The sequence below is a fragment of the Pogona vitticeps genome, chromosome 3 (assembly GCF_051106095.1).
Source record: "Pogona vitticeps strain Pit_001003342236 chromosome 3, PviZW2.1, whole genome shotgun sequence".
Lineage (NCBI taxonomy): Eukaryota > Metazoa > Chordata > Lepidosauria > Squamata > Agamidae > Pogona > Pogona vitticeps.
The window spans coordinates 18,321,460-18,348,695 of NC_135785.1; the positions used below are offsets into that span (position 1 = coordinate 18,321,460).

Sequence of the window (27,236 nt, forward strand, 5' to 3'; positions counted from 1 at the left end):
GGCTGATGGCTCTGACTGTAGCTGCTTGTGTGTGTGTTATGTGCCATCCAATCAGAACCAACTTATAGTGGCCTTAATAGGGCTTTCAAGGTAAGACAGATTAAGGAGTAGTTTTATGAACTTCATACCCCCAATCCCAGGAGTTTATATGGCCAAACAGGGATTTGAATCCAAGTCTCCAAAGTCCTAGTCTGTAACTTTGCTGCTAAGTCACACTGAGTATGTTGCTTGTGTTCAAACCCTAAATGACATAGGATCCGAATACTTAATAGAGTACATTCCTCAGTAACAATTAACCCATGTTTGAAGAGTGGTTAAGGAGGTCTAGCTCATTGTTCCACCAGTGAGTATGGGCTGTGACGTGGTCAGATCAGTAGCTTTCCATGCAGAAAGTCTTAACTTTAATCACTGGCAACTCCAGCAGAAAGTATTAGGTAATAGAATATACACAAACATTTGCTTGAATCTTTGAAGAGAGACTCCCTGTCACTTGCCAGAGAACAATTCTAGGCTAGATAGGTGAACAGTCAGAAATGAAGAACTTTTCTATGCCCCTTTTGGATGCATGAGTAAAGTGTAAAGTCGGCCTGCAGTTTCAGTTCAGGGTAAACAATGTTACTCAGCCAAAGAATGATCTGAAGTCATTCTTTCCTTCTGTCCCTTTTGTATTGTTGTTAACACAGTTCCTCCTTGCTCTGACCATTGGACTGACCTTTACTCTGACAAGGACTAGCTGGTGATAGTCACTGTCAGAGCTGACACTAGAGGTGGAGTCCAAGGTAGCAGCTGATGCACAGTACCAGAAGTAAGTCAGAATTGCAAAATAGGAAGATGATCGAATATGCAGTATTTCTCTCTGCTACACACCTCCTTGTCTCTTCTGCTTTCTTTGCTATTTCATGCCACTGGTCCTCATGAAATAAGGTCATATGTATTTAGGTCAGGATTCCACAATTCTGCTCTTTTATTTTTCATTTTTATTGTGCCAGAAAAATCATATATAGGGGGAAGAAAAGAACATGAAAAAAAGATATAAAAGAATATACAAATAGGAAACTAAAAACACAAGAATTTAAAAGAAATTGATTGATTGATTGATTGATTGATTGATTGATTGATTGATTGATTGATTGATTGATTGATTGATTGATTGATTGATTGATTGATTGATTGATTGATAATATTTTACCCCACTTTTCTCCTTAAAAGGGACCCAAGTCGTCTTACATCATTACAAGATAATATTTAAAGCTAAAAACAGAAAATATAAAAATATTAAAAAGAATAAAACAAGTGACACACTAAAAAGAAAAGAAAAAACTGTAAACAAAAGCAACACCAAAATCCATTCAAAGCAATAAGGCACAACAATCTATTTTAAAACCCCTCTCAGGAAGCCAGTCACTGAGGGAAAGCTTGCCTGATGAGAAAGGTCTTTGCCTGCCTGCAAAAGGACAGCAAAGATGGGGCCCGTCTGGACTCCTGTGGGAGGGATTTCCAAAATCTGGGAGCAGCAACAGAGAAGTCCCTCTCCTGTGTCCTCACAATTTAGGCATAGATATCAGGTAATGAAATGTATGTCCATGTAGAATTGCCTCATATACATCATACATTCAAGAAGTCAAGTATTGAAAAAGTTATGAGATCCATACACCAATGAGGAACAAGTGGTTAGGCATTTATCCAGTCCTGTGAGATGCTGCTGTCTTGTTCTAATGACTTAAGTCAGATACTTACTACCATTCTCAAAGGTCTTGCAATATGCTTTGAAGATATGCTGAAGTCTGGAAGCTGAAACTGATGTGAGTGGTTGTAATGGGATGCAGTGAAGGTCTGTTGGTGTATTGGTTGTTATAAATGTGTCTACCTGCTCTACTGAAATTTACAGGGTAGTGCATTGAGAGGCCTGAACTTAAATCCCACATCAGAAATACTGTAAAATGCAGTGGTGCCCTGCTTGACTATTACCCCGCTTGACGACGAATCCGCTTTATGAGTTTTTTTGCAATTGCTATTGCGATCGCAAAACAATGATTCAAAGGGGTTTTTTGCTTGACGACGATCGGTTCCCTGCTTCAGGAACCGATTATTCGCTTAACGACAATAAAAAAGAGCTGATATCCAGGTTTTCAAAATGGCTCCCCGCTGTGCAAAATGGCTCCCCACTGTATTCAGGACAGATTCTTCGCAAGACAGGCACTGGAAAATGGCCGCCCTATGGAGGATCTTTGCTGGATGGTGAGGTATTTCCCCCATTGGAACGCAGTGACCGCATCGAAGCTGCCAACATGAATTTGACCCAACTTTGAGAGGTAGTGGAAGACAGGAGGGCCTAGCGTGCTGTGGCCCACAGCATTACGAAGAGTTGGACACGACTATACAACAACAACTGATATGATTAATAATAATGCACAGGAGCTCATATTGTCCCTTCAGTTTTGAACATTAAATGTTACATTCTTAACTTTGCCTTGGTTGTCAGTGCTGTTCTACAAAGCTGTGCAAGAGGGATCCGGCTGGCAGATGTCAATGTTGCCACAGCAACATTGGAAAATTTTCAGAATAAGGTTCTTCGCCGAATAAGGTTGTTTCCATATAACTTTTTTTATTGGTGTGATTCAGCCCCTTTCAGATCATATTCCTGCTTTCAGTTGATAAAACACTTTCACTAAGCTCACACTCCTCTCTGGTTACTGTGATCACATAATTCTGCACATCGTTACACAAACTTCTCATACGCTTCAAGACTCTAATACTGACTTCTAAAGCTCTCCATGTGAGCATCAACTGTCTTTTTTCTCTTCTACATTTGCTGAAGCTACTTCTTTGGACTCCTCTTACTCCAGTCTGTGTTCCTTCTACTATGATGTTCTTTGCATTTGGAGTTGACCTTTTGCCCTCTTGGAAAGATTTATATTCTTTTTATAAAGCAACTAAGGTCCATCTTAAGACCCATGTGAGCATGCCTTAGGCTGCATACTTCCTGAGAAATACATTCCAGTCATTTGAACTTATTTCGAATAAACTTGATAAGGATCCTGCTGCAGTAGTTAATTCACTACTACTTGTTCATGTGCTGTCAAATTGCTTCCAACTTATACAGCCCCTACAGTGACCTCCAGAAGGTCCTGTCATTAGCTCAGGTCTTGCAAACTGAAGGCTATGGCTTCCTTTAAAGAGTCAGTCCATCTCATGTCTGGTTTTCCTCTTTTCCTGTTGAGTGCAACTTTTCCAGGCATTATTGTCCTTTCCAGTGTGCCTTGTCTTCTTGCAATGTGCTCAAAACACAGTAGCCTCTGTGTAATCATTTTTGCTACACATATTCTCTCCACCTATACATCTGGAATTACCCACCATCTAAATAAGCGAGGCTGCATTTGTTACTGCACTTGTCATATTAACATGTTTTCTCTTGTTTTGCCCCCGAAAAAAAAGGATTCTTTAAGTGTCTTTGGTGTCCTACATAAACGGTGGTGATTTCAGGTTTCGAAAAGAGAAATTCAGTCAGCCAAATGCTTCCCTCCTTACATGATGATCTGTTAATAATCTCACCCTAACCAACTTCACTGGACTGTTGTGGGGCTAAAATGCTCTTGTGGATGGGCTAGAAATGAAATAAATGAAGTGTGATGGGCTGTTTTCATTGGGGTGCCATCTGCATCCTGCTGCGAGCAGGCAGAAGCAAGCCTGGCCTTGGCTAGCCTGGCTCTCGATGGCACCCTTGGGGAGCAACACTCATCTGATGCCTTCCACTCTCTCAGCAGCAGGCCCGGCAGCTCCCCCCACCCCCCCCCAAATCGCCTTGGCTCCAGCGCTTGGGTGTAAAGTACCTGTAAACCCCAGACCCTCTGCTGAGACTGGCTTAACACCAGCTCGCACACGCCATCTACCGGCCGAGCGCTGCCATGTCTTCCTCTTTGCGCCCCTTCTCCTTTGCAAACCCGGGAAAGCGCTGCACCTTAGAGAGGGGACGTGCGCGCCTCTCCTCTCCATCCAAGCCATTCGTTCTGGGAAGCCGTCGTTCCGTCGGAGACCGAAATGAACCTTGCCTGCCCTTTTCTCCCCGTTGCCTCGCCTGGCTTCGGTGGGTTTCCCCGACGCTCCCTCCTTTGTGAAACCGGGAAGGTGCGCGTGCCGGGGGGGGGGAGGAGGTGGTTTGGTGGTGGAAATCGGTGGCCGTGGGGAGGAGAAGAAAAGGTCTCCGGACCCTCTCGGATCAGGCCTCTCGAGGGCTCGAACAATCAGTTTCCGAGATTACTTGTATTTAATACACAATGCATCATAAAACAAATCCCTCATCCTGACAGGGAGAAAATAGAACAGCTCATACCTCGTCCTGCTCCAATTTATGGCTAAATGAAACGAGGGAGAGGGAGAGGGGGGGGCACAGGAACGGCTCCAGGTGGGGCGAGGGCAGGAAACCTGGGGGAGCCACCCCATCGGGACCTGAAAAAGCTTCCCACGCGTGATCCCCTCTTGAGAAATCCTTGGGACGGATCTTGTGGTCAAGTCACCTTGACAAAAAGGGTTCCTTTTGCCCCCATCCTTCCCCCCCCATCACCCTCTTTCCCAGCCTGCGGCGGAGGGCGAGGGTTCTCTTCCTTTCTCCCCTCCCCTCCTGGAACAATAGCCATTATCTGGAATAACAGTTCAGTGTCACCGATAACAGGCCGGGGAGACGAATTAATCATCATCTTTTGTCACTTTCTCCGCCAGCCCCGATGGCCCTCTCCTCCGACCCCCCCACCCCCACCCCCGCCTCCCCTCTTCTTAATCCATAAAGGGAGAATTAAATTTGCACTTTTAAGAAGTTGAGCGGCCCTGAGAGGAGAGATGAAATGCGGGTTTCCCCTCCCTGTTTACATATCCTCAAATATCTGGAACGGTCGCTCTGTCCGCACAGACCCACGATTAGGCCTGCTGGTCCTCTCTCTCCCCCCCCCCCCCCGATTCCCTGTCGGAATCCGGCGTCCACTCTTGGGCATTGATACGGGCGCGGCTCCGATTTCTCGCAATCCTTCCCCGCTTGGAGTCCAGCCTTCGTCGAAGTTCATCAGCTCTGCGCGGGCGATCGGTATATTTGAAATGCAAGGGTCAAGACCATTAGCGTCAAGAGCAAAAGAAAGGGGGACGGGGGAAAAAAAAGAAAAACCCCGAATTGCGAGTCATTACGCCCTTTTATATACCCTACTGCCTTTGATTCACCGATTAAAAGTCAGCTCAGCGCTAGTTTTTTTTTTAATGCGGTTTTATTAGGTCCAAAACAGACGCACAGCACCGTGGCCGCATCGTGTCGTTAGATGTGGGAAAAATTCAAGGGAAGACAAAATACGCTCTTTTAAAAATTCGTTTTGTCTGTTTTCACGGGAAAAAATAAGTCGTCTTCAGCTCCGGAGCTGTTTTTTTTTTTTTAAACCTGTACCCCAAATCTACGTAAGTCTCAAAACCCTGAGGCTAGTCACTCCGGTTTACTCTCAAGATTTTGTTATATACTATATATTTTTATATATTATGTATCGATCCCAGTTACTTGCGTTTCCATTTGTCTCAACCTCCCTGTCTCTCTGTTATGCATTTTGTAAAGCATCATTTCAAAGACCGTAGTGAGAAAGGGAGCGACAAAACAATTTGCTGAGGCATCTGTAAAGCGAAAATTAGAAAGAAATTCCGACGAGCCAGGGTTGGGTTTTATTCATCTGTCTTCCTCAAGCAAGGGTTGTGTGTTTACGTGTCCGATCACAACACGAAACCGAGTCGAGACCCGGAAAGGCTCCGCCGTAATAAATGTGTTTTAAATCTTGAAGGTGCTGCAAGACACGGTGTTTCGGTTGCAAGGGGGGGGGGCTACTTCTCTGGAAAGTATTGCAACGAATATAAAACTGTCCATTAAAAAAACAAGGCTTTCGAAGGGCACGCGCTTATTTCATCCTAGCCGAAAATTTTGGCTTCCCCAAACAAGCAAACAAACAAACAGACCCCCAATTATCAGAGACGAGACCTCCTCCCATCCCGGGTGGCGACGGCTACTGATGCTTGCTTTGTAAAATAAATAAAAAAGCTGCTGATGTGTGTAAAACTCTCTTTAAATAAACATGCCCAGGGGAGGGGGGGGGAGGAAAAGCAAGAGCGAGAGTGAGTTGCACTTTCTAAACACATGGAAATAGCATGAGGTGGTGGGGAGGGGGGGGATCCCAGCCAGCCAAAGCCCCCCCTTTTTTTCCTTCCCCATTGGAGAGAAGTCCCCCCCAAAAAATGCCTCCTTCCCAAGCTCTCGCCATTGGCCGCCGATTACATGGCTGGAAACTGTGATGGTTTCAAGGGGACGGGCGCATCCGTAATCATCCGGCCCGGCCCGGACTTCTGTCGGGGGCGACCTTCTTGTGACCTCTCTCGCCAGAGGAGGCGGCTGTCACTTGAAAAATTTACTGAAAGAGGAGCCTCTGTCTGGCTTCCGATGGCTTGGAGAGGCGAAGAGGTGGGGAGGGGGGGGAAGAGATACCTCCCCTCTTCTCTCTCCCCCCCCCCGCCACCCTGCCTCCCTCCTTCAACTTACTCCCTCGTCTCCTCCTCTCTCTCTCTCTCTCGTATTAAAGAGACAGTTCATGAAACAGGAACGCCCGTCTGTGGAGGGCTTGCAAGAAAGTGAGGGGGGGCGTCGGGGGAGGAGGAGAGACGGGGGGGAGGAAGGGGCACGGAGGTTCAGAGGGGTGTCCTCTCTCTCTCTCTCTCTCGGGTCTGCGATCGGCAAAGAAGCTCTTAGGACACGCTGGGAAAGAGGGGCGCAGCGCCCACAACTCTTTTCTCTCCCCCCCCCCATCGCCCCCCTCCCGCCGCCCCGTCCGCGCTCTCAGACAGAGACGCTCTTCTTTTTTCTTCTCTCCCTTGCGATCAAGCAGCCGAGAAGTGAGAAGGAAGTTATTGCTCGCTCCCGCTCTCTCTCTTTCGTTCCCTCCCGCGCGCCCGCCCCTACGATAACTTTCTTGACGCATCTCTCACACACATACACACACACACACTCAAACACGCCCTCAACATTGCCCCCCCCTCCGAGCAGCCGGAGGGCAAGCAAGGCGATGGGAAGAAATTAACACGCCAGCTCCGAATCAATGGGGACAATTAAAGCAATCGCCGCGCGTCTTCTGGCCCCCGCCCCGCTGCATCATCATCATCCTCTTCCTCATCCTCATCTGTTTCTTCTTCATCATCATCAACGCCGCCGCCACCAGCATCAGCAACAGCCCCCTGCCCAAGAGCGGCTTCCTTAGTTGAATACCTTGACATTCCAACAAGATCGGCAAGGCAATCTGAAGGAGGGCCCCCGGGTCCCTCTCTCTCTCTCAACGACGCCCCCCCCTCCGCCCTCAAGTTCGCAAAGACCCGGAGAAGTTTTCAAGCGAGAAGAAAAGCAACTTCGCCCCCCCCCTCCACCCACCCCCAACAAATGCCGGAGCAGGAAATCGGAGGCTCCGAGAGGCAAGCCTGCCAGCCGACTCCGCGGGACTCCGCCGGGACGCCGAGCCACTCTTTCTCGGGCGAGCGACGGCGGCGGCGACAACAACGCGTGCGGTGTGTTGCAGTGTGAAGGCGCGGGTCCGCGTGTGTGTCTAAAGGCGGCGGCGGCGGGGGTGGGGGTGGGGGGGAGATCTCCTCTGGAGATGCGGCTAACAATCGCTTGAAGCAGGATTGGGTGCCTTTGCTGCTGCTTTTTAAATCATGCTTCTTCTGCAATTCCCCATTCACTCTCCACTCCATCCCTTCCCCAAATAATTCTTTCTCTATCCCCCTCCCCTCCCCTCTCCTCGCCCGGAAAGAAGGGGTTTGGGAAGGAAGGAGCGGACCTGGGGAATCTAAGCCGGGCAAGGTAAGAGCAGCAAGCAGCCCTCGTTGCCAGACAATCGCCAAACACTCCTAACCACAACAAGGACCGGGTGCTTCCATGTGGCCCGGGCGCTTTTCGCTTTGCCTCTCCTCTCTCTCCCCCCCCCCCGGGGTCTGCTTTCCTGGGATCCTGCTTTTATAGATTTCCACGCGAAGGGGGAATGCGGGGGCTGCGCTCCTTTGCTGCCTGCCACCCGCTCCTGATCCGTCGCCTGCCAGCCACGGCCTGCCTCTGGGGCAAAAGGGCGTGGGGACGGGGTCAAGGGGGAGTAAGGCCGCCAAAGGGGCATGGGTGGCAAGAGGGCTGCTGGTGGGGATCCATCTGCCCCACTCAACCTGCAGTCCGCCCAGATCCAACTTGTTGCCCTCGGCGGAACTAAATCCGCGAAGTTTGGGCGCCGTAGGCAAAAGGCTTGCGGGGAGAACGGACATCTGCAGTTCGCGAGGATACCGTGGGTTCAGAAAGCAAATGCGTTAAAAAAGGCAAGGATAAATCGTGGCCGTTGTTTAAGCAGCTTTAAATCTCGCTTTAGGGATATATATGAGGGAGGGAGGAGGATCACCGCTACACCTCTTGTCTTGTTTGATCCTCTGGAAAGAATATGGAATGTGTTCTTCTTAAAATAATAATAATAATAAAACAGCCTGAGTTAAGTTGGCATAGGCGACCGAGAAAGGAAAAGGGAAAAAATTGATTTATTGAGATCAGATAGGGTAGGAGAGGAGCAGGGAAACTGAGCGATCCCGAGGCTGAAAGTTTCGCTGTTCTCCCGAAAAGGCATCACCCTTTTCCGACGCGAGGACTGAAAGGGGGCCGAGAGAAACAAACACACTCCCAGCCCGGGACGTGAACTTTGCACTTCAGTGGCTGGATTAATTCATCGGTGACAGTTGGAGTGGGAAGGAAGTCGACACCAAAACGAATTAGAGAGAGGATTGAGGTCTGGATGGGACGTGGAAGCGTTTCCTCTTTGCTCTCCACGTGTCTGGGCACATTTCCCGTAGCCTCGCTGGGTGAAGGTGCCTTCGGGATCCAGCGTGGGAATCTGAAGCGTGGGATCTTTTAAAGAAGAAGCGAAGCAGTCCGAGGGGAGGACGGGCGCTCAAAACGCCGGCTCTTTCCTCGTCTCCTCTTAGGGCCTTGATCTGTCTCTTCCTGGTTTCTTTCTCCTTGTCCTCTGGGTTTCAGAAAAAAAAAAGGTACAAGCGAGGACACAACGGTCCCGTCCATATCTCAAGTCTCTCCCTCTCTTTCTTTCCTCTGCATTCAGTGGCAATGCTTTTCCTTGTCTTGAAAGCAAGGAAAGCCACAAGGAAGCTGGGTTTTGAGCAAAAAAAAATGTTTGTCACTTGGGCCCCAGGGTGGCTGAAAGGACTTTAAATGGGTTGTTTTTGTTTTGTTCTCTTCTGGATGACCCTAGGTGGGGTGGGGGGACCACTTCGGCTAGCAGGGTCAAGGTCATTTTCATTGGGTGGGAGGTGGGACTCCTGTTAGCTCTGGAAACTTAAAAGTCAACCTTGCTTTTTCTCTGTGCAGCCCGGGATGTTTGGCTAGAATGTACACACAAGTCAGTGTGCGAAGGTAGTGGTGCTTACGGTTCATCTGGTGAAATTGACTGTGAAGGGGCTTTCATCCTGAATCTTTGTAGCCAAGGCTCTCCCTTTTTGGGGTGGATGCATTAGGAGGAAAAACAAAAAACAAATCAAAATTGATGGCACCATTGTTGCCTGCTGGTTAACAAAACACACAAGAGGCATTTTCTTAGTACCCCTCGCCTTGTGCCCTCTTCTTTGTCCCCTTGAAATTTGTGGAGAGTTAATGATCTAAAACTACTTCTGGGTGATTACCTGAACTCTTTGCTAAAACTGCTCTAGGGCTATGGAACTGTTGCCCTCCAACTTTTGACTTTAACCTTCAGGAGAAGTTAGATAAAGTAGCAGTTCTCCTGAGTTCATTTTAATTACAGCTGGTGGATGAGGTTGTTTAGTCTTTGATTGGAAACTTCCTTTAGGTTTTCATTAACTAAAGCGATTATACCAAGATTTTTTTTTAACACATTCCATTGGGGTTGCAAACAGTTGCGAATCTAGACATGCGTTCAGATTCTTTCTTTGCATATTCTCCCCTTCCTCTCTTTTTCACATTAACTTGTTTGCATTTTTGCAACTTTACTCTACTAACTAACTAATGTTATTTTCAAGGTAAACACACTAGATGCTGACATTCTTAGAAATGTTTTGTTTTTAATGTTCAGTTGAAATCTCAGTGTAGGCCCTGCATGCAGGTAAATGGTGATATCATATAATAGCACATCACAATGATTAGCCAATATTATGACATTATCCTTGTAGCACATTATTTCTAAACGTAACCTGTTGCAATCAGATTTACTCCGCTTGTTATCCCTGTATCTGAAACCATTTAGGCGCATGTGTTGAACACAGCAATGTTTTTAGCAAGTGTTTACATTTTATTAAATTTATTTTCTTTGGTGTGGTATAAAAGAGACCCTGTTATTAGTCAAATTCTGCAATTTGCTTAGATTAAAGAGGCATAATTCAAGAATTGCATATAATAGGAAACTTTAGGAAAAGACTAATTACTTGAAACCTAAACTTTATTTAGTGAGTAAGATTCTGAAATGGAAAAGCTTAAATAATTGCAAAATGCTATAGGCCAATACTATATATATATGATGTTAATTATTTTTATGTTTGTTTGCCAATAAAAAAAGTTAACATTTTACAAAAATGATTAAACTCATTACAATTCCCTTATGTGTGGCAAGGAAGCAACACATTTGGTTCATTAAAATGTTCTACTGATTATTCCATAACATTTTGATTACAGACAAACATGTTGCTGGGGGGGGGGGTTCCTTGCCACAGATTGATTGCTCCTTTAATTACTGGACTTGTTTGATCTAATCATTTTTGTGAAGTCTACTGAAGAGACATAGTTTGTTATAAATAAGGCTTGAGCCTTCCTCCAGTTATTTATTTGAAGAACAGTGATTTGTTTTATTATTAGTGCAGCCCAACCAGGAAAAGAAAAAAACCAACAACAATAAAAAAACCAACAATTTATTGTTTTGTATTCTTTTTCTTTCCAGATCTTGGATGAATATTACAATGTGAAATTCTGCATTGATGCCAGCCAGCCAGATGTAGGAAACTGGCTGAAGTATATCAGATTTGCTTCATACTGTAATGAGCCCAACCTTGTCGCATGTCAAATAAGTGATCAGGTATGTAGTGGAATTACTTTTAAGAGCTTTATTATATCCTTGGGGGGAAACACACACAAAAATAGTAGCCAATCTCAGGTAGACTGTGTGGTCAATTTACTGTTACAGAAAAAGCACAGATGTGAAAAACAGAATTGAAGTGGTGGTGGTAATGGTTTTTTGAGCTGACAAGCTGACAAGTCTTTCCTAATTTTTGTTCACTGTATAATTCTATACCTACATCTTTTATGTCATAAGTGAGATGTGCCATTATATTATCCATAAACATGTAAAATAATATCTTCTTTTTATTTTATTTTTGAATATCTCCAGAGTTATTTTATGGCCAAACATAATGTCTAAATTAAAACAAAAAATATTATTTGGTTGAAATCTCAGTAAAGGAAGGAGGAAAATGCTATCTGCAGAAATCTGCAACCTGTCAATGTCAGAATGTATTTTTCAGTCATTGCAAGCATTTTAGTTCCTGAAATAAACAAGATTACTTTCCACTTTTCTTTTTGATAGTTTACTGCAGCTTTAGAAATTGCAATCAGTGTAGCAATACAATATTAATTACATTTGCTCCTTTTAAAAACACTTCTGGAATGGAGCCAGATAAATTACTAAAGGAAGTTGTGCTTGGAAATAATATAAGGTTCTTTTTCTCTGCACCCTGTTTTAAAAAGGTAATGTTTAAATTATGAATATTAAATAAGGGCAATATTGCTATTTTAAAAATTGATGAAGTCCAATCAAGAATTTCAGGGATCACTGATTTTTTAAAAAGCTACCAGAGCAGTGAGCAATGAATGACATTGATATTTTTAATATTAATAAAAGCATAACTGTTGATAGAGGTAATCACCCTGCTCCCATTTTAGGAAGCAATTAAAGCTGCAGTCCTATACACAAGTACCTGGGAGGAAGCACCATTAAACTAAATGGGACTTACTTCTGAGTAGACCTGCAAATGTTGCATTGTAAATTAAGCAAGAAGTTTTTAGAGCTTAGTCTTAGGTGATTTAATTGCCTTGATATAAAAACAGGATAAAAAACCAGAAGTAGACAGATCTTCAAGCAGAAAATTCTTCATAATCAAATGGTTTCTGTTGGTATATTTGCTGTTGTCTGCTCTGCCAACAGCAGCTTCATATTTTAAACATTGGCTTATTGAGATCCCCACACTAAATGCAAGGAAGAAGTCTAGGCAAACAGAGAAATTGGGACCTATCAATTTTCTGGTCAGCTACAAGGTTCAAATAAAGAAGTAATAAAGACCACAAGCAAATGAAATAGACATTCTTACAGTTGCAATCTGATTGGTAGGGGGAAATGATGGATCCTTATATTGTGCAGCTGATTGCAGAAAAGAAACGTTAGTGTTGTACTTAGTTTGTTTTTATATGTAGTAAAACATGGCTTGAGGTAGGGAATAAACATAGTAAATAAACTACAAATGGATTTTAAGGGGGATGGCTTAGGACTTGCGCCTTGGTAATATTTTAGAAACAACAAAACATATCAAGTTGAAAAAGACACATGCTTGGAAAATGCATCAGTCATTCCAGCATATGCACACAGTTTGGAATGAACATCACGGGACTTGTTACTTTTAAAATGTTTACATTTTTCACATTTGTTAATGGCACCTGTACTCCTGCCAAAAGCATTCTGTGACATGTACTGTAGACATATTTATTTTTGTACCAGCCAATGCCGTGTTCAGATCTGTATTTATATAACTGATAGTTCTTTAAATCATTAAAGAAAAAATAAGCCGTCCTTCCTTTCTGTAACATACTGTATAACACATGCAGGGAGAAATGAGAAGAGATCTTTGGTTATTTATATCTATTGCTGTTAATATTATACATGGCAACAATTATGCACATAATCTAATAATTAAGAGGCTACAAATCACCAGCATTTCATATCTTAAAGACATGGATCAGAACAAAGTTCCTTTACTTCCAAGTGGACACACTAGAGTTAAGGTACATGTTGGTGAATGTTATCTCAAGCTCTAGAATCAAACTATTTTTTTTCCTGCATCTGGATTTTTCTCCTCCCTTTTTCTAGTTCAAGCCTGAGACGGGCAATACTAAACTAAGACAGATCAAATTGAAACTGGTATTATGTGTCGAAACATGTGCCTAGACATGCAGTATTAACATATGGAAAGGGTGTATTTTGAAAAAGTGTATAGGTGTGCCTTAGTCTGTGTTCTGGGTGGGTCCACACATAGTAAAAAAAACAAATAAAATACCCACCCTCTTCTCTCTCTTAAGGAAGCATTAAAATGGAGAGAACACGGCACATATTTGCAGATGTATACAGGGAGATTGTTTTTCAGGAGGTTAGAGGAAGGTGATATATAAGCAAGCCGTGCTAAACAGAAGCCTAAACCAGCTGACTAGAACCATTCATCAGATTTGTTGTTTCATTCTGTTTCTCCATAAGGAGTAAAGTCTGCCAACTGGTGAATTAATCCTGCTCATCACATAATGAGCCTGCTCATTGACTGAGATCTATTATTGACTACTGAGAGCAAGCACAGAGATACTTGATCATTAATAATTGTGTTAACCTCTAATTGCCTCAAATCATCTGTAAAATTCACAAGCAAACACTGTATATTATTTGGATAGAGGATAGTCGTTGGTATCAGCATGGTGAGTGACAATCCAATTCACCTCCAGAGCACAGAAAGCAAGATGAACTGAAAGGGAGGCAGGGGTCTTACGCTGTGGAAGATGAGAGCTTTAGCTGTGTCTCCAAACTCTGTAATCTTAGCCACAACTGTTCAGCAAAGAGTTTATCACTTAACACCAAGAGAAAGAAAAACAAAGTTTGCTGTTCTCTGTGCTCAAACCTTTCTTTTTATTTGCCAAGGTTCTCTCTTTCTCTTCTTCTACTGTCACCTCTGTTTTCTTGTCTTAGGTCAGATTTCCTCACTTGGGGATCAAATTCAGAAAATGTCTGGGTTCTTTCTTATAACTATATAAATAAGCTCTTCTGAGATGAGCAGCTCAGTAATAATGGGACACAGTCAAAACATGTATGTTGAGTGCAACTCATATTTCATTTGATTGGAAGTACAGCAGGACTTTTAAGACTGGATGGGGGTAGATTCCCCCCTTCCTGGTAAAGTTGATCTAGAATTTTCCAGTTCTGACCTATTATCTCCTGTCACATCTAATAAGTCTTATAGTATGTAATTCAAGATGTTCACAAATAATGAGTTCCAAATACTGCAAAATGTCCAGCAATGGAAAGCGAATCAGTCCATCTACTTTCTTATCATGATGTTGAATATGTCTCTATGTACCTTTTGTACTCTCCAGCTGCATCAGTACCTCTGGTGTATCTCTTCTCAACATGTAGCAGTGGTTGGTCTATAATAAATTTGTATTTAGTGCCGGAATATGTTGTTCATATAGTTCTCTGTGGTTGAGAAGAATGCAATTGTTTTGGTTTTTAATTAATGGATTTGGAGTGTTTAAGAGTTAGATTTGTGCGACAGTGAGAAAGTTAAATGGGTAACATCTGAGTGTGAAAATATCTATTTTCTGGGTGGGTAGCAAAGTATATACTTGCATGTTAAGGTTTTCAGAATATTCAAGCAAAGTAGAAAAGTCAGTGTTCCTCATAGAAATAGACAGTGCATACTGTTTATGTAATGTATCATACAAACATGTGTTGTTGAGTATATTGGACAACGATCTTTAAAATACAAGTTTAAATTAAAAGGAGAACCCTGTCTTACTTGCAAAGAGACAATTTATTTGTAGTAAAACATATGTATGTTTAACTAGAAATCAGACCCACAATTCAATGGGCCTTATACCTAGCTAAGTATTCAATTCTCAGTGCACTTACTAAGCAGTAATTTTTATTGAATTCGGATTGACAAACCTTTGAGTCAAGAAGTTCGCAATTGCTCTGTAAGTGTAACAGACACTGAGAAGTAATTTTTAAAAGGTAGTAGCATGGTCCATAGGCATAAACTAGACCACAAACTTGTTCCTGAAACCCAGTCATGGGCTATCTTACACTTCAGATATTAAAAACATATGTATTATGTATGTACATATATGGGGCTACATTTCTTCAGATGAAGGCGAATGGTGAGTGTATCGAGTGCATCTTTAGTGCTCATGCCAGAATTAGATTACTCTAGGGATTTTTGCCTGTTTTGCATTATAAAATTGTGTTTTATTACACCTAGTTGTATTGTACTGAAAATAAACACAGTAAGACTATTATACAATCAAACAAGTATACTGCAGTCATTTTATATCAGACAAAAGCTTTATATTTTACGGTGTTGATCTACTCACACAAAGAGGCCGAAATCCTGTTGCTTAACCTTGTAACTTGCACCTAGATTCAGCCCACCGAATCAGAGGGGATTTAGAGAGGTAACCCCTTTGTAAATTCCATTGACACCATAGGCCTACTTTAGTTGTGACTTACTACTCTAAGGAACATGATTTGAGCGGCTGTGTATTTAATATTTGTTTCTATCTTTGAAAGTATGATAAAGTTAAGCTCTGTAACTTCCTTTTAAAAACAATTTCATTACAGCCATAAAAAAATTACTCACATTCAAATGGCCTGTAAGTCACAGTATTTAAATTTAGGTAGCTTTTACCTACTGATCCTGAACATGTGTATGCTTATGTCAGTTCTCTTGTTTTCAGTGTCAGCTTCTATTATATAACAGCTACAGTCAGGCATGTAGTCATGTGTGCTTAAGCCAATTTATTTTGGTTTAAGGACTGATAAATGGTTTAAGATTGAGAGAGTATGTAGTTCAAATATAAACGCAGTATTTGAGCTGAGTTATAGATTAATCTGAATGCAGTTAGAAGGCCACTAATGTATCTTCAAAAAGGGAGGAAACTCATTAAAAAAAGTCAGAAGAGGATTAAAATCTGTATTAGATTTGCACAAGGTACTATATATACATAAATGCAAATTTAGGAACAATAGTATAATTTTAAAAGAAATGCAATGTATTTCCCCATTGCAGAGAAGGCTTCAGCCTAGTCTACTGTCCAAGTACCAACTGTTGATGGGTAATTTGGGTAATTTTAAGACCCATGTTTTCCTTGCTTCTTATGGTTATCTTTAAACTGGACCTGTATGGAACAGCCTTTCAGCTTAGAGGACCCTTCTTTATAAACTGTGGCACAAGGACACTTCAAGGGCAGTTCTCTGCACCCCACCATTGGTCTCAATAAGTCTGCTCAGGAATTGTGGTTTTTAATACCCTGCACAGTATTAGGCTGAACTACCTTGATAATTTTTATTTGATTTTCATGGTGGCCATTTAAGATGTTCTTCTGCAGAGAGGACTGCTCCTTCCATTAAAGCATTCCAGTTTGCTTACTCAGTCAAATGGATTACATGTGTATGTGTTATTTTGCAAGCAAGCAGAAATGAGTGACATACGGACTTTAGGCTGCCATTGACTGACAACACTCCCCTTTCGCCTTGGGAGTCATACGCTGCATCCATATATAACAACATACCCATAGGCCAGTCATTTTAGGAGGAAAGAAGTAGAAAGGTTTTCCAGATGTGGGTGGTCAGAGAACATGTTCACAGGCCTTCTGCTGCCCATGTACTTGATTTAGAATTATGTCCCGTCCTCAGATGGCCTAGAACTGGAAGTAAGTTTTCAGAATTCTTAAGTCATTACAAATCTTGCCAGTGCACAGTGAGAAAATTTGGACAGCTAGCCTTTAATAGGCACAATCAGGCAGGCATGCCATTCTCTCTAAATGAAAATAAATTTGTTGATGGAAGATTATCTAATAATCTCTGCAAGCATTTAAGAAATAATAGAGAGGATTAAAGAGGCCTACAGTGAAAATGCTAAGCTGTTATTCACTTAGTGGTTTTTGCCAACTCCTTTTGTTCATTATCTTGTGTGTGTATTTTCCTCCCTTTTAAGAATAGCATTAGGACAACAGAGGAAAATTCACCTTGAACGCTGCTCAAGGTGGTATTCTGTTGAAAAAGTTTTCCAAAAGTATCTAATAACCACACTTTTCCATTTTTTCTGATACCATGCGGGGAACCTTCTTTACTGAGTGCTATCATACCGCACACGGACAGGTGTCAACATCACAACCAACAAAAGAAATGTTTGGCAACGTTAATGTTGCCAGACTTAGCAAAGAGAATTCAGGCTGTCAGTGTAACTAATGTGTCATTCACAGGAACAGAAGTGTCCCATCTTGTATGAGATATGTGGCCTATGTTGGAAGCAATAGGTTAGGAATAAGGCAGAGGGTGGAGAGCAATATGAGAAACCCCGATGTGAGTGGAGAAATAACCTGTGAATGTACGATTCATTTCTATATGTGATTATTCAGAAATTTTCTGATATCACGTGGGGGACCTTCTTTACTGGATGTGATCTGAATAAGTTATTTAATTTACAGTATTTAAAAAATATTGAGCCCACATCCCCAATTTATTGCTCTTGGTAATTAACAGCTACAGCCTGTGCAATGAAATAGACAGTATCCAATTCAGACATGAGATGTTTGTTTGTATGCAAAATTCCCTGAGTGAGCTTGATCCAACTTCTATTACTTAACCTATTCTAACTTTCTGAATTCTTTGAGGAAGAGTGGGATATAATGGTGAAAATAAATTTGATGAAATCATTAAAATAAAAATAAATGATGAGCGAAGAATTCAGAATATGTGGTACCTTGCTGTTTCTTACTCAGCCATTTATGATGAAGACCATAAGCGGATCCTACCTAATTCTCTCCTAAGCTATCCCACATAATTTAAAGATGATCACAACTATTTCCTGCTTTTTGTTCTCTCCTACTCAACCTGCAGCATATCTTGGGCTTCAGGATATTTTTTACTGAATCCCAAAAGAGGGATATCTTGATGTTTCCTTGGTTGGCTGTCCTACAGTTTTACAAGTCCTTTGCATCTAGAGACTTACTAAACTCAGACTCAGAAATGCTCAATAATATACTTCTGTTAAACTGATATGTGGCAATTCTGAACAGGTTTCTGTATAGAATTCTTCCATATTTTAGCTATTTGACTTTACTGAAGTTATTGTGTTGTGTTTTTCCATGCTTGTCAAAGTCTGCAGCCAAGTTTGAGGGATGGTGTTTTCAGAATTGTAATAGGATACTTATCTGCACAATACTCAAATCTTCATGGGTGGATCTTTGAATGGATCAGATTGTCTGAATGCTCTTGAGGCAAAGTTGATGTAGGCCTTCATCATTTTATATTATAACTTATATTTAAAATGAAAGAAAGGGTATTAAACAAACGTATATTTCTTCTTGCTATGGAACTTCAGGCATGAGTCATAGTTCAGACACAGCCTAAAGTCATTATGCCTACCAAGCTGAAGCATTTCACAAAAATGCTTGCAGAATATACCATATTTTCCATGTGTAATACTATACTTTTGTCTAAAATCTTTAGACTAAAAATTGAGGGTCGTCTTATACATGGAAGTAAGCTGAGGAGAGAACAAAAACAAGTGGAGGGGAAAGCAGGGATCAAAGTGATCCTGCAGGGCTTTTATCCCTTTCCCCTACACTTGCTAAGCCCCACTTGGATTTATTAATTTTGGATTAGAAAAGTGGGGAGTTTTGGATTAGAAATACATGGGGGCGTCTTATACACGGAAAAATATGGTATGCATGGTCCTTAGTATGTATGTTGAGTGCAAAGAGGCATTCTCTTACCTACAAAGTCACTTTGCTATTGTCTGACAAGACAGTTGCGTTACTGGATCAGACCAAATGCACTCTAGCTCAGTATTGTGGAAAACTGGCAGTCACCATTACATTCCTAGGGACAGCTCAAGTCATTTTGCTGTCTGAGGCAAAGCACATGGCTGCACATGCATGCACCCATTTCACATATAGAATCTACCTAGGGGGGCAGCAGCATTTTAGCTCTGCATTTGTGACAGATCAACATTTTCTGCTATGTCTAGAGAGAGAGCAAACTAGGGCACTGGGCAGATTGTGAAAATAAATAGAGAGGCTAAGGGGGAGTGACAGGTGGGCTGCCACTGGTGTCCTACTTCCCATTGTACGGTGCCTGAAGTGGTGCTTCATTCTGTCTAATGTTAGGACCAGGCCTTCTTGAGAATGAAGATTATACATTGGAGGAAAATGAATCAAGGTTTTATTAAGGGCCAACCAACATTGGAAGAGCTGGATTGGTTGTTTCATGTCTGTCTTGGTCCAGTGTGACCAGAAGTCCAGTGGAGCCCCAGTTCATAGGGTTGGACTGCAAGGACTATGACATTGATCATCACTTCCTTCAGAGTTCTCTTGTTTCCTCTAAACTTAGTCAGTCTTCAAAGAAGTTGGGAGAAAAATTTCCCAGGAACAAGAAATTGTTGCAGGCTAGCCACGTTCTAATGCAAAGTATTTGAGGGTAGTTTGGTTTTAAAGATTAAGAACAGCCATTAGCTTTATAAAAAAAAGTCTAAACTTGTTTCTCATTTGTTAATTTGCAGCCTTCATTTTGATTTCCTCTTATAAGAGACTGGCCAAGGAAACTGTCACATTGAGCAGTTCAGTTTCCAGTAAGCAACACACCACTGAATATAACTGTCTACTCGGTAATTAAGGGATATTTCCTGTCACATATTGTTTATTATACAGATAGAAGATTCAGCCAAGATTTTCTGGAATGATCCAAACTTATGAAGTATCACATGCATATATACCCTAGGACAGTGGTCCCTAACCTTGGGCCTCCAGATGTTCTTGGACTTCAACTCCCAGAAATCCTGGCCAGCAGAGGTGGTGGAGGAGGCTTCTGGGAGTTGTAGTCCAAGAACATCTGGAGGCCCAAGGTTGGGAACCACTGCCCCTAGGAGTCTCTCCCCTCCTCCACAAACAATAAACTGCATTTTATCTTTTTACTTGAACATTTAACTTGACCCAGCCTCTAAGAAGCAGTCTTCAGTCAAGTATGGTTGAATCTTATCTCTTAATTCATGAAAGAGATGCAAAGTAACTCATTTCATAGCGATCTCTAAATTTTATGTTATTTCTTTTCTTTTTTAATACCTTAATAATATTATTTAGTATTTTATAGCAGGAACCAGAGAATTATAACAACATTATATACTGAAAATCAGGTAACTCATTTTCTGTCCCTGTCATCCTCACTTCAGGAACTTCCTGAATTCCATCATGGATGAAAAGTAAGGTATTAAAAAAGAAAAGAACTAACATAAAATTTAGAGATCGCTATGAAACGAGTTACTTTGCATCTCTTTCATGAATTAAGAGATAAGATTCAACCATACTTGACTGAAGACTGCTTCTTAGGGGGTTTTATTATATACTAAATAAAAACTTGTAAGTAAGTAGGATATTTAAGGTGTGGTTTTACCAATTCCACTTCCTCTGTGAATTTCCTTGGCTAAGTGGGGATGTCAGCCCTGGCCTCCAAAGTCCTAATTCATTACTCTGTTCACTACATCACACTGGGTACCTATCTCTCAGCTAGGATGTATGTCCAGCTCAAAGGATCTGGATATATGTTTTTTCCATCCGGCATGGACACTGCTGACTAGGCACTTCTGGAGGTATTAGCAGTACCAACTCCACCCCAAATTCCAAATTTCTATAAATTTCTTTAGTCCACACTTTGAGGCAAAACATCCACATTCTCACTTCCTTATCTAATAAGTAGATAAGAATATTATCTGTCAGTTTTCACATTTCTCTGAACATTGTTCTATGGTGCAAAAAAATAAATACATTCCAAGATGCCTACAGAAATACAATTCTGGAATAAGAGTACAAAAGATACATTTTTAAAAGAAATTGTACTTAAATGTTCGTTTTTGTGCCCTGTTCTAAACAAATGGAGATGGATGGAAAAATGAGACAGAACAGGTTTATGAATGACTGTGTGAATAACTGAACAAACCAGAAACAGGCTGTTTTATCCTAGTGGCACAGTTATTAAACTGCAGTACTGCAGCCAAAATTGTACTCATGATCCAGGGTTCAATCCCAGGTATATGGCTCAGGGTTCAATCAGCCTTCCATCCTTCTGAGGTGAGTAACATGAGTACTCATCTTGCCCGGGCGGGGGGGGGGGGAGACAATGTGTAGCCTGCATAATTAATTTGTAAACCACACAGAAAGTCCTTTAAGTAGCGCACTTCACTTTTTTCCACTTTGCTTTCTGTCCCTCCCTATTCTTAGCATAGGTTACTGACTGCTAGTGATTAGGGGACCTTCTAAGATTTTTGATACCCCAGTATTGGAGGACTTCTGTATTACTATCTCTTCTGCCGTTTTTCCATTGTGTGCATCCAGTGTCAGGACAACATGAGTCTGAGGAACTTTAGAGTGCAGGTGAGGAACAGATTTACTTGTAAGTCAGTGCACCAGCTTGCTGTTTCAGCAAGACTAATGGTGTTCTTGAAATCTTAGCCGTAGGAGGCTATTCTTGAGACTGCAGGAGACCTCTGGACTGTGTGCAAGTCGGCTGATTCTTCTTTGCTCGCATCAGGAAGAGGAAGAGCCAAGAGCCAAACATTCTCCTATTTTCCACAGCAAGCTGCTTCCCTGTCACCTAGTGAGAGAATGGGTGGACAGCATGTTCCGAAAAATACTTTCGCCTCCAGCTACACTGAAGCAGTTTTTTTTCCTGTCCAAGTTTTGAAACGTGCAAAATGGGTTGCCCTAGAGAGAGAGATGAAGTTCTGCAACCCCACCTCCCAGTTTAAAATTGCTTCTGCATTTGACATAGGTAAGGGATAGGAATGCTCCCCCAGTAATCCTTCACACATTCAGTGTAGTGCAGGGAGTTCTGATCATTTAATAAGAACTGTTATGTGACATTATTAATTATTTTGGTCCACCCTTCTAGAGTATGTGTGAATTTTGTTAGTGTGTGATAGATGGCAGGAGACAACCTTCTGAAGTTGGAGATGTATTCTGATTGCTGCGGGATCAGTGAATATGTAAGCAAATAAGCAAAAGTAGTTTATGCCTTCTGTGTGAAAATGCTCAATCTGCATACCGTCCCTGCAAACTTAAACTTCCTGTGAGAAAACTGAGAATTGTACTCAAGCTATCTTGAATATTTTAGAATAGATACCTTAAAATGTTTAATTTGCAAAAAAATTCTTCTGTGGTTTGATGGCTAGGAATTGCTTATTCATAGTCTGGGAAAAAAAAGCAGCTAGAAACATTGACTCAAGTTTTGTGTTCAAAAATGCAATCTCAGTGGTGAGAGAGGGAGAAAGAAAGAATAATAATGGAGGTGTGTGCAGAGAACAACTATTCTTTTCACAAAAGCGTGATAAGAGTCTAGTACAAACACTGCTGGTTTGGGAGACTCTTTGGCAAAGTGTTCTTAGGGATGCCTTCTTCCTGAATACAGCCCCCTTCTCACCACAAGTGTCCCTAAAGCTTGGGAAAGTTACTTTTTTGGCCATGGTGGCTGGGAGATTCTGAAGATGTAGTCTGGAGATATAACTTTCCCAAGTTCTGCCATAGGGTGTCTAGTCCTTTGTTTCAATGTGTTGTCTATCTGAAGCACTGTGCCATCCATGTCCAATTTAAAGAACCATAAGAGAGGAGAACAAGAGCCCTGAAATTTGTTATCTTTCCATCACTGTTCAGAAGACTGGGACAGTATTTTCCACTATGGTGAGATTTTCTGTGGTTCTATTTAAATGATAAGAATTATTTATAAATGTGCTTGTGTATACATTAGCACATATGACTGTTATGTAAATCTGTATAATCTTTAATCCTTTTTTCTGATCCATAATTGGCTTCTCATTCTGTGTTGCTCTCTGGTAGTACCTGTCAGAAAACAAGGATGGGACAGGTAGAGACCATGATACTTCTCATTTAGTCATTTATAGAGGGAAGGTAATTGAACCACAAGAGCGAGGTCAGTCTCCTCTGCCATATGATGCAGGCGTAAGCTATCAGCAGGTGGTCCAGCGGCAGCTGCTGATTCAACAGTATTTTGGGAATAGGGTTCAGCATCTTGAGTTGCTCCTGTAAAATGCAGAGTAGATCCACAGCTCCTTTGCCAAAATTGGAGTCACCCCCACTGCTGAGTTGATCTACTATGTCAGCCCCTGAATTAAGCATGACATGCTGTTCGTAGAGTAAGAGCTTGGTCAGAAACCTGCTGTATTGGAAATCATCTTTCTTCATAGCAGGCAAAAAGGGACCAAAATATTAGGAAAACTAGACAGCCACACTAAAAGCCAGATAAAATGCATGCATTCCCAAGCTATCAAGGTTCTTCACTGAAATATAAGCCATATAGTGTTTTAAATCTATTATGTTCCAATTGATAAAAAGGAAAAGACTTGTACTATAACAGAGGAGAGGGTGGCTAATAATAAATTCAAATGGAAGTCCATGCTTTTATATTTACACAGCACTGTGTATATTGTGTTATGTGCTCATGAATGTATATAAACATGTGCCCACATTAGATTATATAAATACTTATGTACACCCCCCCACACACACACCTTTTTAGGCCTGTCCTCAGATTGATGGATATGTTCTTCTATCAAGAACAGGTGAACCCTATTTCAGATAAAATCCTGCCTTAAAATGTGTCTGCACCAAACACTGGATTTCATACGTAGGGTTGCTATGAGTGCTATACCAGAAGCTGCTACCAACATGAGTATAATAAGTGTTAGTCAGATGGGAGAGAATGCTCATTGTTTTCAGCACCGAACAGGACAGATGTGTTTGTGTTAAGATTTGTTGAGACATGTAAACAATTTGCTACTTAGCCCAGAACTAGTGTGTCACTCTATTAAACCATTCCTGAGCTGCAAAAGGGCCAGTAGAAGGGCATAATGATAAATAAATGAATGCAGATGAAATGCTGTAGGATTTTTATGAAGCAAAGTTAGCCTGAATAGGAAACTTCAAAAGCCATCTCCTGTTGCCCAGTGAGCTTTCCCTCTCTCTTTTCAAATTGTTCAGGAAGTACATATTCTATATTATTTCAATTATTACAACTTCCTGGATAGGTTGAGGGTCTTTCACAATTCACACTTCTGGCATTCTTTACATATGCCAATTGTAGTCTGTTAAGTATAAATTAAACATCCAGTGCATACTCAGGGAACATAAACTGCAAAGCCTTTTTCATCCTTTTAAAAGGAAAAAAAAGCATATTCTCCGCCTTTATTCCTTTTTTTACAATTCCAATTTCCTGGATATGCATATTTTATATACATAACCGTTCAGGAAAAAAAATAGTCATGTTTTACAGTCAGAACTGTGAGTACTCTGGAATTGTATTCTTTAGGAGCAAAATTTGGCTGCCTAATTTTTTTTAAAAAATTGAAAAGCAAGTTTCTGGTCCTTAAGGTGGGTTCGAAAGTGAGTATATAATGCTATGTAAACCCTGAGAAGCCAATGTATGAGCAGGATTTATAGTAGCTTAGGGGCAACAGGTATCTTGCATAGCTTCATGCTAGGTAGCTGTCAAAGGCTTATCTCTGAACCTAAGAAACAGACAAACGGTATGAATCCAGATGTTAAGCCCCATTATGTTAACTAGACATTACTTCCAAGAACCTTGTTCCTTGGGAGCAAGTTCCATGGGAGATATACAGAGTGCTTTTCCTTTACTAAAGACCAGATACAGCAAAGCCTCATCTTTCTAGGATTAGAAGTCTGGGACTTTGAGTTATATATGTATTTTGGGCAATTTTCAGCTCCAGCACCTCTTTTTAAGAAGAAGTTAATCCCTGTGGGCTTGTTAAGCAAATAATGTGAATTCTCATATAATGGTCGGAGTGAAGCAAAACCTTTTTTTCTGACCTAGAGATCATTACTGCAGACACTCTTTAGCTCTTTCTGAAATTTTGGTGGTTGTCTTGTAAAGTAATTGTCCCTAATATTAAGGGTCACAATACATCTGAAAATTCAGGGCAGTCATTAAGTGGCAAATCATATTACTCAATTTTAGTTTGACAATCTATTTCAGTGGCAAAGCGCTATGGAATAAATACTCTTGGGTTTAACTTTGAGGGCATGCAGAGCCTAAATAAAATGGATACATGGGGAAAGTAATTTATTAGCTTTATTTTCTCTGAGTTTTCTGGCTATTTTTGACTCCTCTTGTTGGAGCTCTGGCATAGCCATTTTTCTAGGTTTTTTTTAAACAGCCTTATAATTATATGAGGTATAGAAGAACTTTCCCTGCTTTTCACAGGAGTGTAATTCCCTATGCTTTTATATAGAAAGAAAAGGGAGAATATGTAACATTAGATGTCCCAGTTACAACCAGATTGCCACCATGTCAGAATATCCTGCTTTAAATCTTGCTAGGATACAACAAGCATAACCTGTTAAGGTTAGCCATTATGGGTCTTGTATAGGTTTTTGTTTTGTCTTCTATGGCAAGAATTAGTTGGCCTGCCTATCCATGGCCTTTAGTTAGGATAGCTAAATGAAACCATGCTCAGAGGTGGTGTATCATAGGTGACAATAACACACTGCACCTGGAAATCTCAAAACCAAAAGCCTTCCGTTGTTGTTGTTGTTGTTGTTGTTGTTGTTTAGTCGTTTAGTTGTGTCCAACTCTTTGTGACCCCATGGACCAGAGCACGCCAGGCCCTCTTGTCTTCCACTGCCTCCCAGAGTTGGGTCAAATTCATGTTGGTCACTTTGGTGACACTGTCCAACCATCTCATCCTCTGTCGTCCCCTTCTCATCTTGCCCTCATACTTTCCTAACATCAGGGTCTTTTCCAGGGAGTATTCTCTTCTCATGTGATGGCCAAAGTATTGGAGCCTCAAAGTATTGGACTAGGTGAATTAATGGACTTTGATCTATTAACTCTGGTGTGAAGTCTAGTGGTTATGTCCCACGTTTAACATCCTTACAAAAATAGGTACAATCTCCATTTCTATGTTGGGGAAAAAAACTTTATTTCCTTTCCTTTTCCTAGTGTCTCATATGAACTCCAGGAGTGATCGGCATGCTATGATAAACGGTGTTATGCATATTATGTCATACCCAGTTAAATGACTCTTACATGGAACCTCTCTTCTGGTCTTCATTGATGACCAGAAATTCCACAAACAAAACCAAATGGACTGGCAAAAGAGAGAGAGAGTGGTCTGCCATCTTGCTTGGCTTCCATGCTGGTATTTGAGAAATGAAATCTCATAAACCCTTGCCAGATATGGCAGCAGAACGCCAAGGGGAAAACAGAGTGCATTTTGGTTTGTCTTCTGTGCCTTCTGTTTTTAAGTTGTACAAGGAACTCTTATTATAAGGATATAAGCAAATACGTGCTTTTGTGGCTAGTAAATTCTGGAGCTCAGTAACAAGGTTGAAATAAGTATGCCAATTAAGCAACTAGCCACCGGACTCTAGAAGAACAACACAATATTTTACGCATGTGATTGTTTTAAAAGTCCCCAATGCATGTGATTGGTTGCTGTTTTTAGCAGTGGTTTCATTCTTGTTCTTAAAACCTGCTGTTCTGCTCAGTCAGTTACAGTCTGTAACTGCAAACTGTAGAAAATGTCTTGTTTAACAGAAGCCAATCCTGTGTTTAGAATGGGAGGCACTGAAGAACTATCTGGTTGTGTCTTTGTCCAAATCAGTTAATTTTCTGTAATTTAATTTACCAGCAACACGTTGGGCTCATCTGGTGCCAGCCCAAGACATGTCTGACGTTGCAGAACTCTGTCCTTCTTACGTCTAATACTTTAATACTAATGCTGCCCTTTTTATGTCTAATACTTTCATACTAATACTTTAAAATATTTAAAGAAAATATTGAAAAATAGTTCTTTTGAAAATTAAAAATGTCACTTTCTTTCTTTACATATTCCTCCTTCGTGGTGGTGCTGCCTGAAACAGGTTGCTTTGTTTTGCTGCATGACAGAGTTGTCAATGAATGGGGCTCAGAGGATTAATCTAGACTGCTGCATGAGAAGTATTGTCCGCTACCATTCCCACCCTTGGCACTGTAGCAAGTGAGAAGGCTGCGAGACCAGGGACAAAAACAAGAGCAAGAGCATTTTTATCCAAAGGTTGCTTCACAGTTGTGTTGCTACTGTATATTGGCTGCAGG

At 41.4% G+C, this 27,236-nt stretch overlaps 1 protein-coding gene across 14 annotated transcripts in view; it reads left to right on the forward strand.

The window, feature by feature from the left end:
- MECOM (MDS1 and EVI1 complex locus) overlaps positions 1 to 27,236 on the forward strand; it is a 635,199-nt gene that overhangs the window by 534,088 nt on the left and 73,875 nt on the right. For 10 of the 14 annotated variants that reach the window (XM_072996170.2, XM_072996172.2, XM_072996173.2 and 7 more), the window contains exon 3: positions 10,992 to 11,126. In XM_072996170.2, the coding sequence (XP_072852271.2) occupies positions 10,992 to 11,126 (135 nt within the window). Of the gene's footprint in view, positions 1 to 7,455; positions 7,567 to 10,991; positions 11,127 to 27,236 lie in introns of those variants that run through there. The other 4 variants (XM_072996177.2, XM_078389674.1, XM_078389673.1 and 1 more) reach the window with 1 other exon arrangement.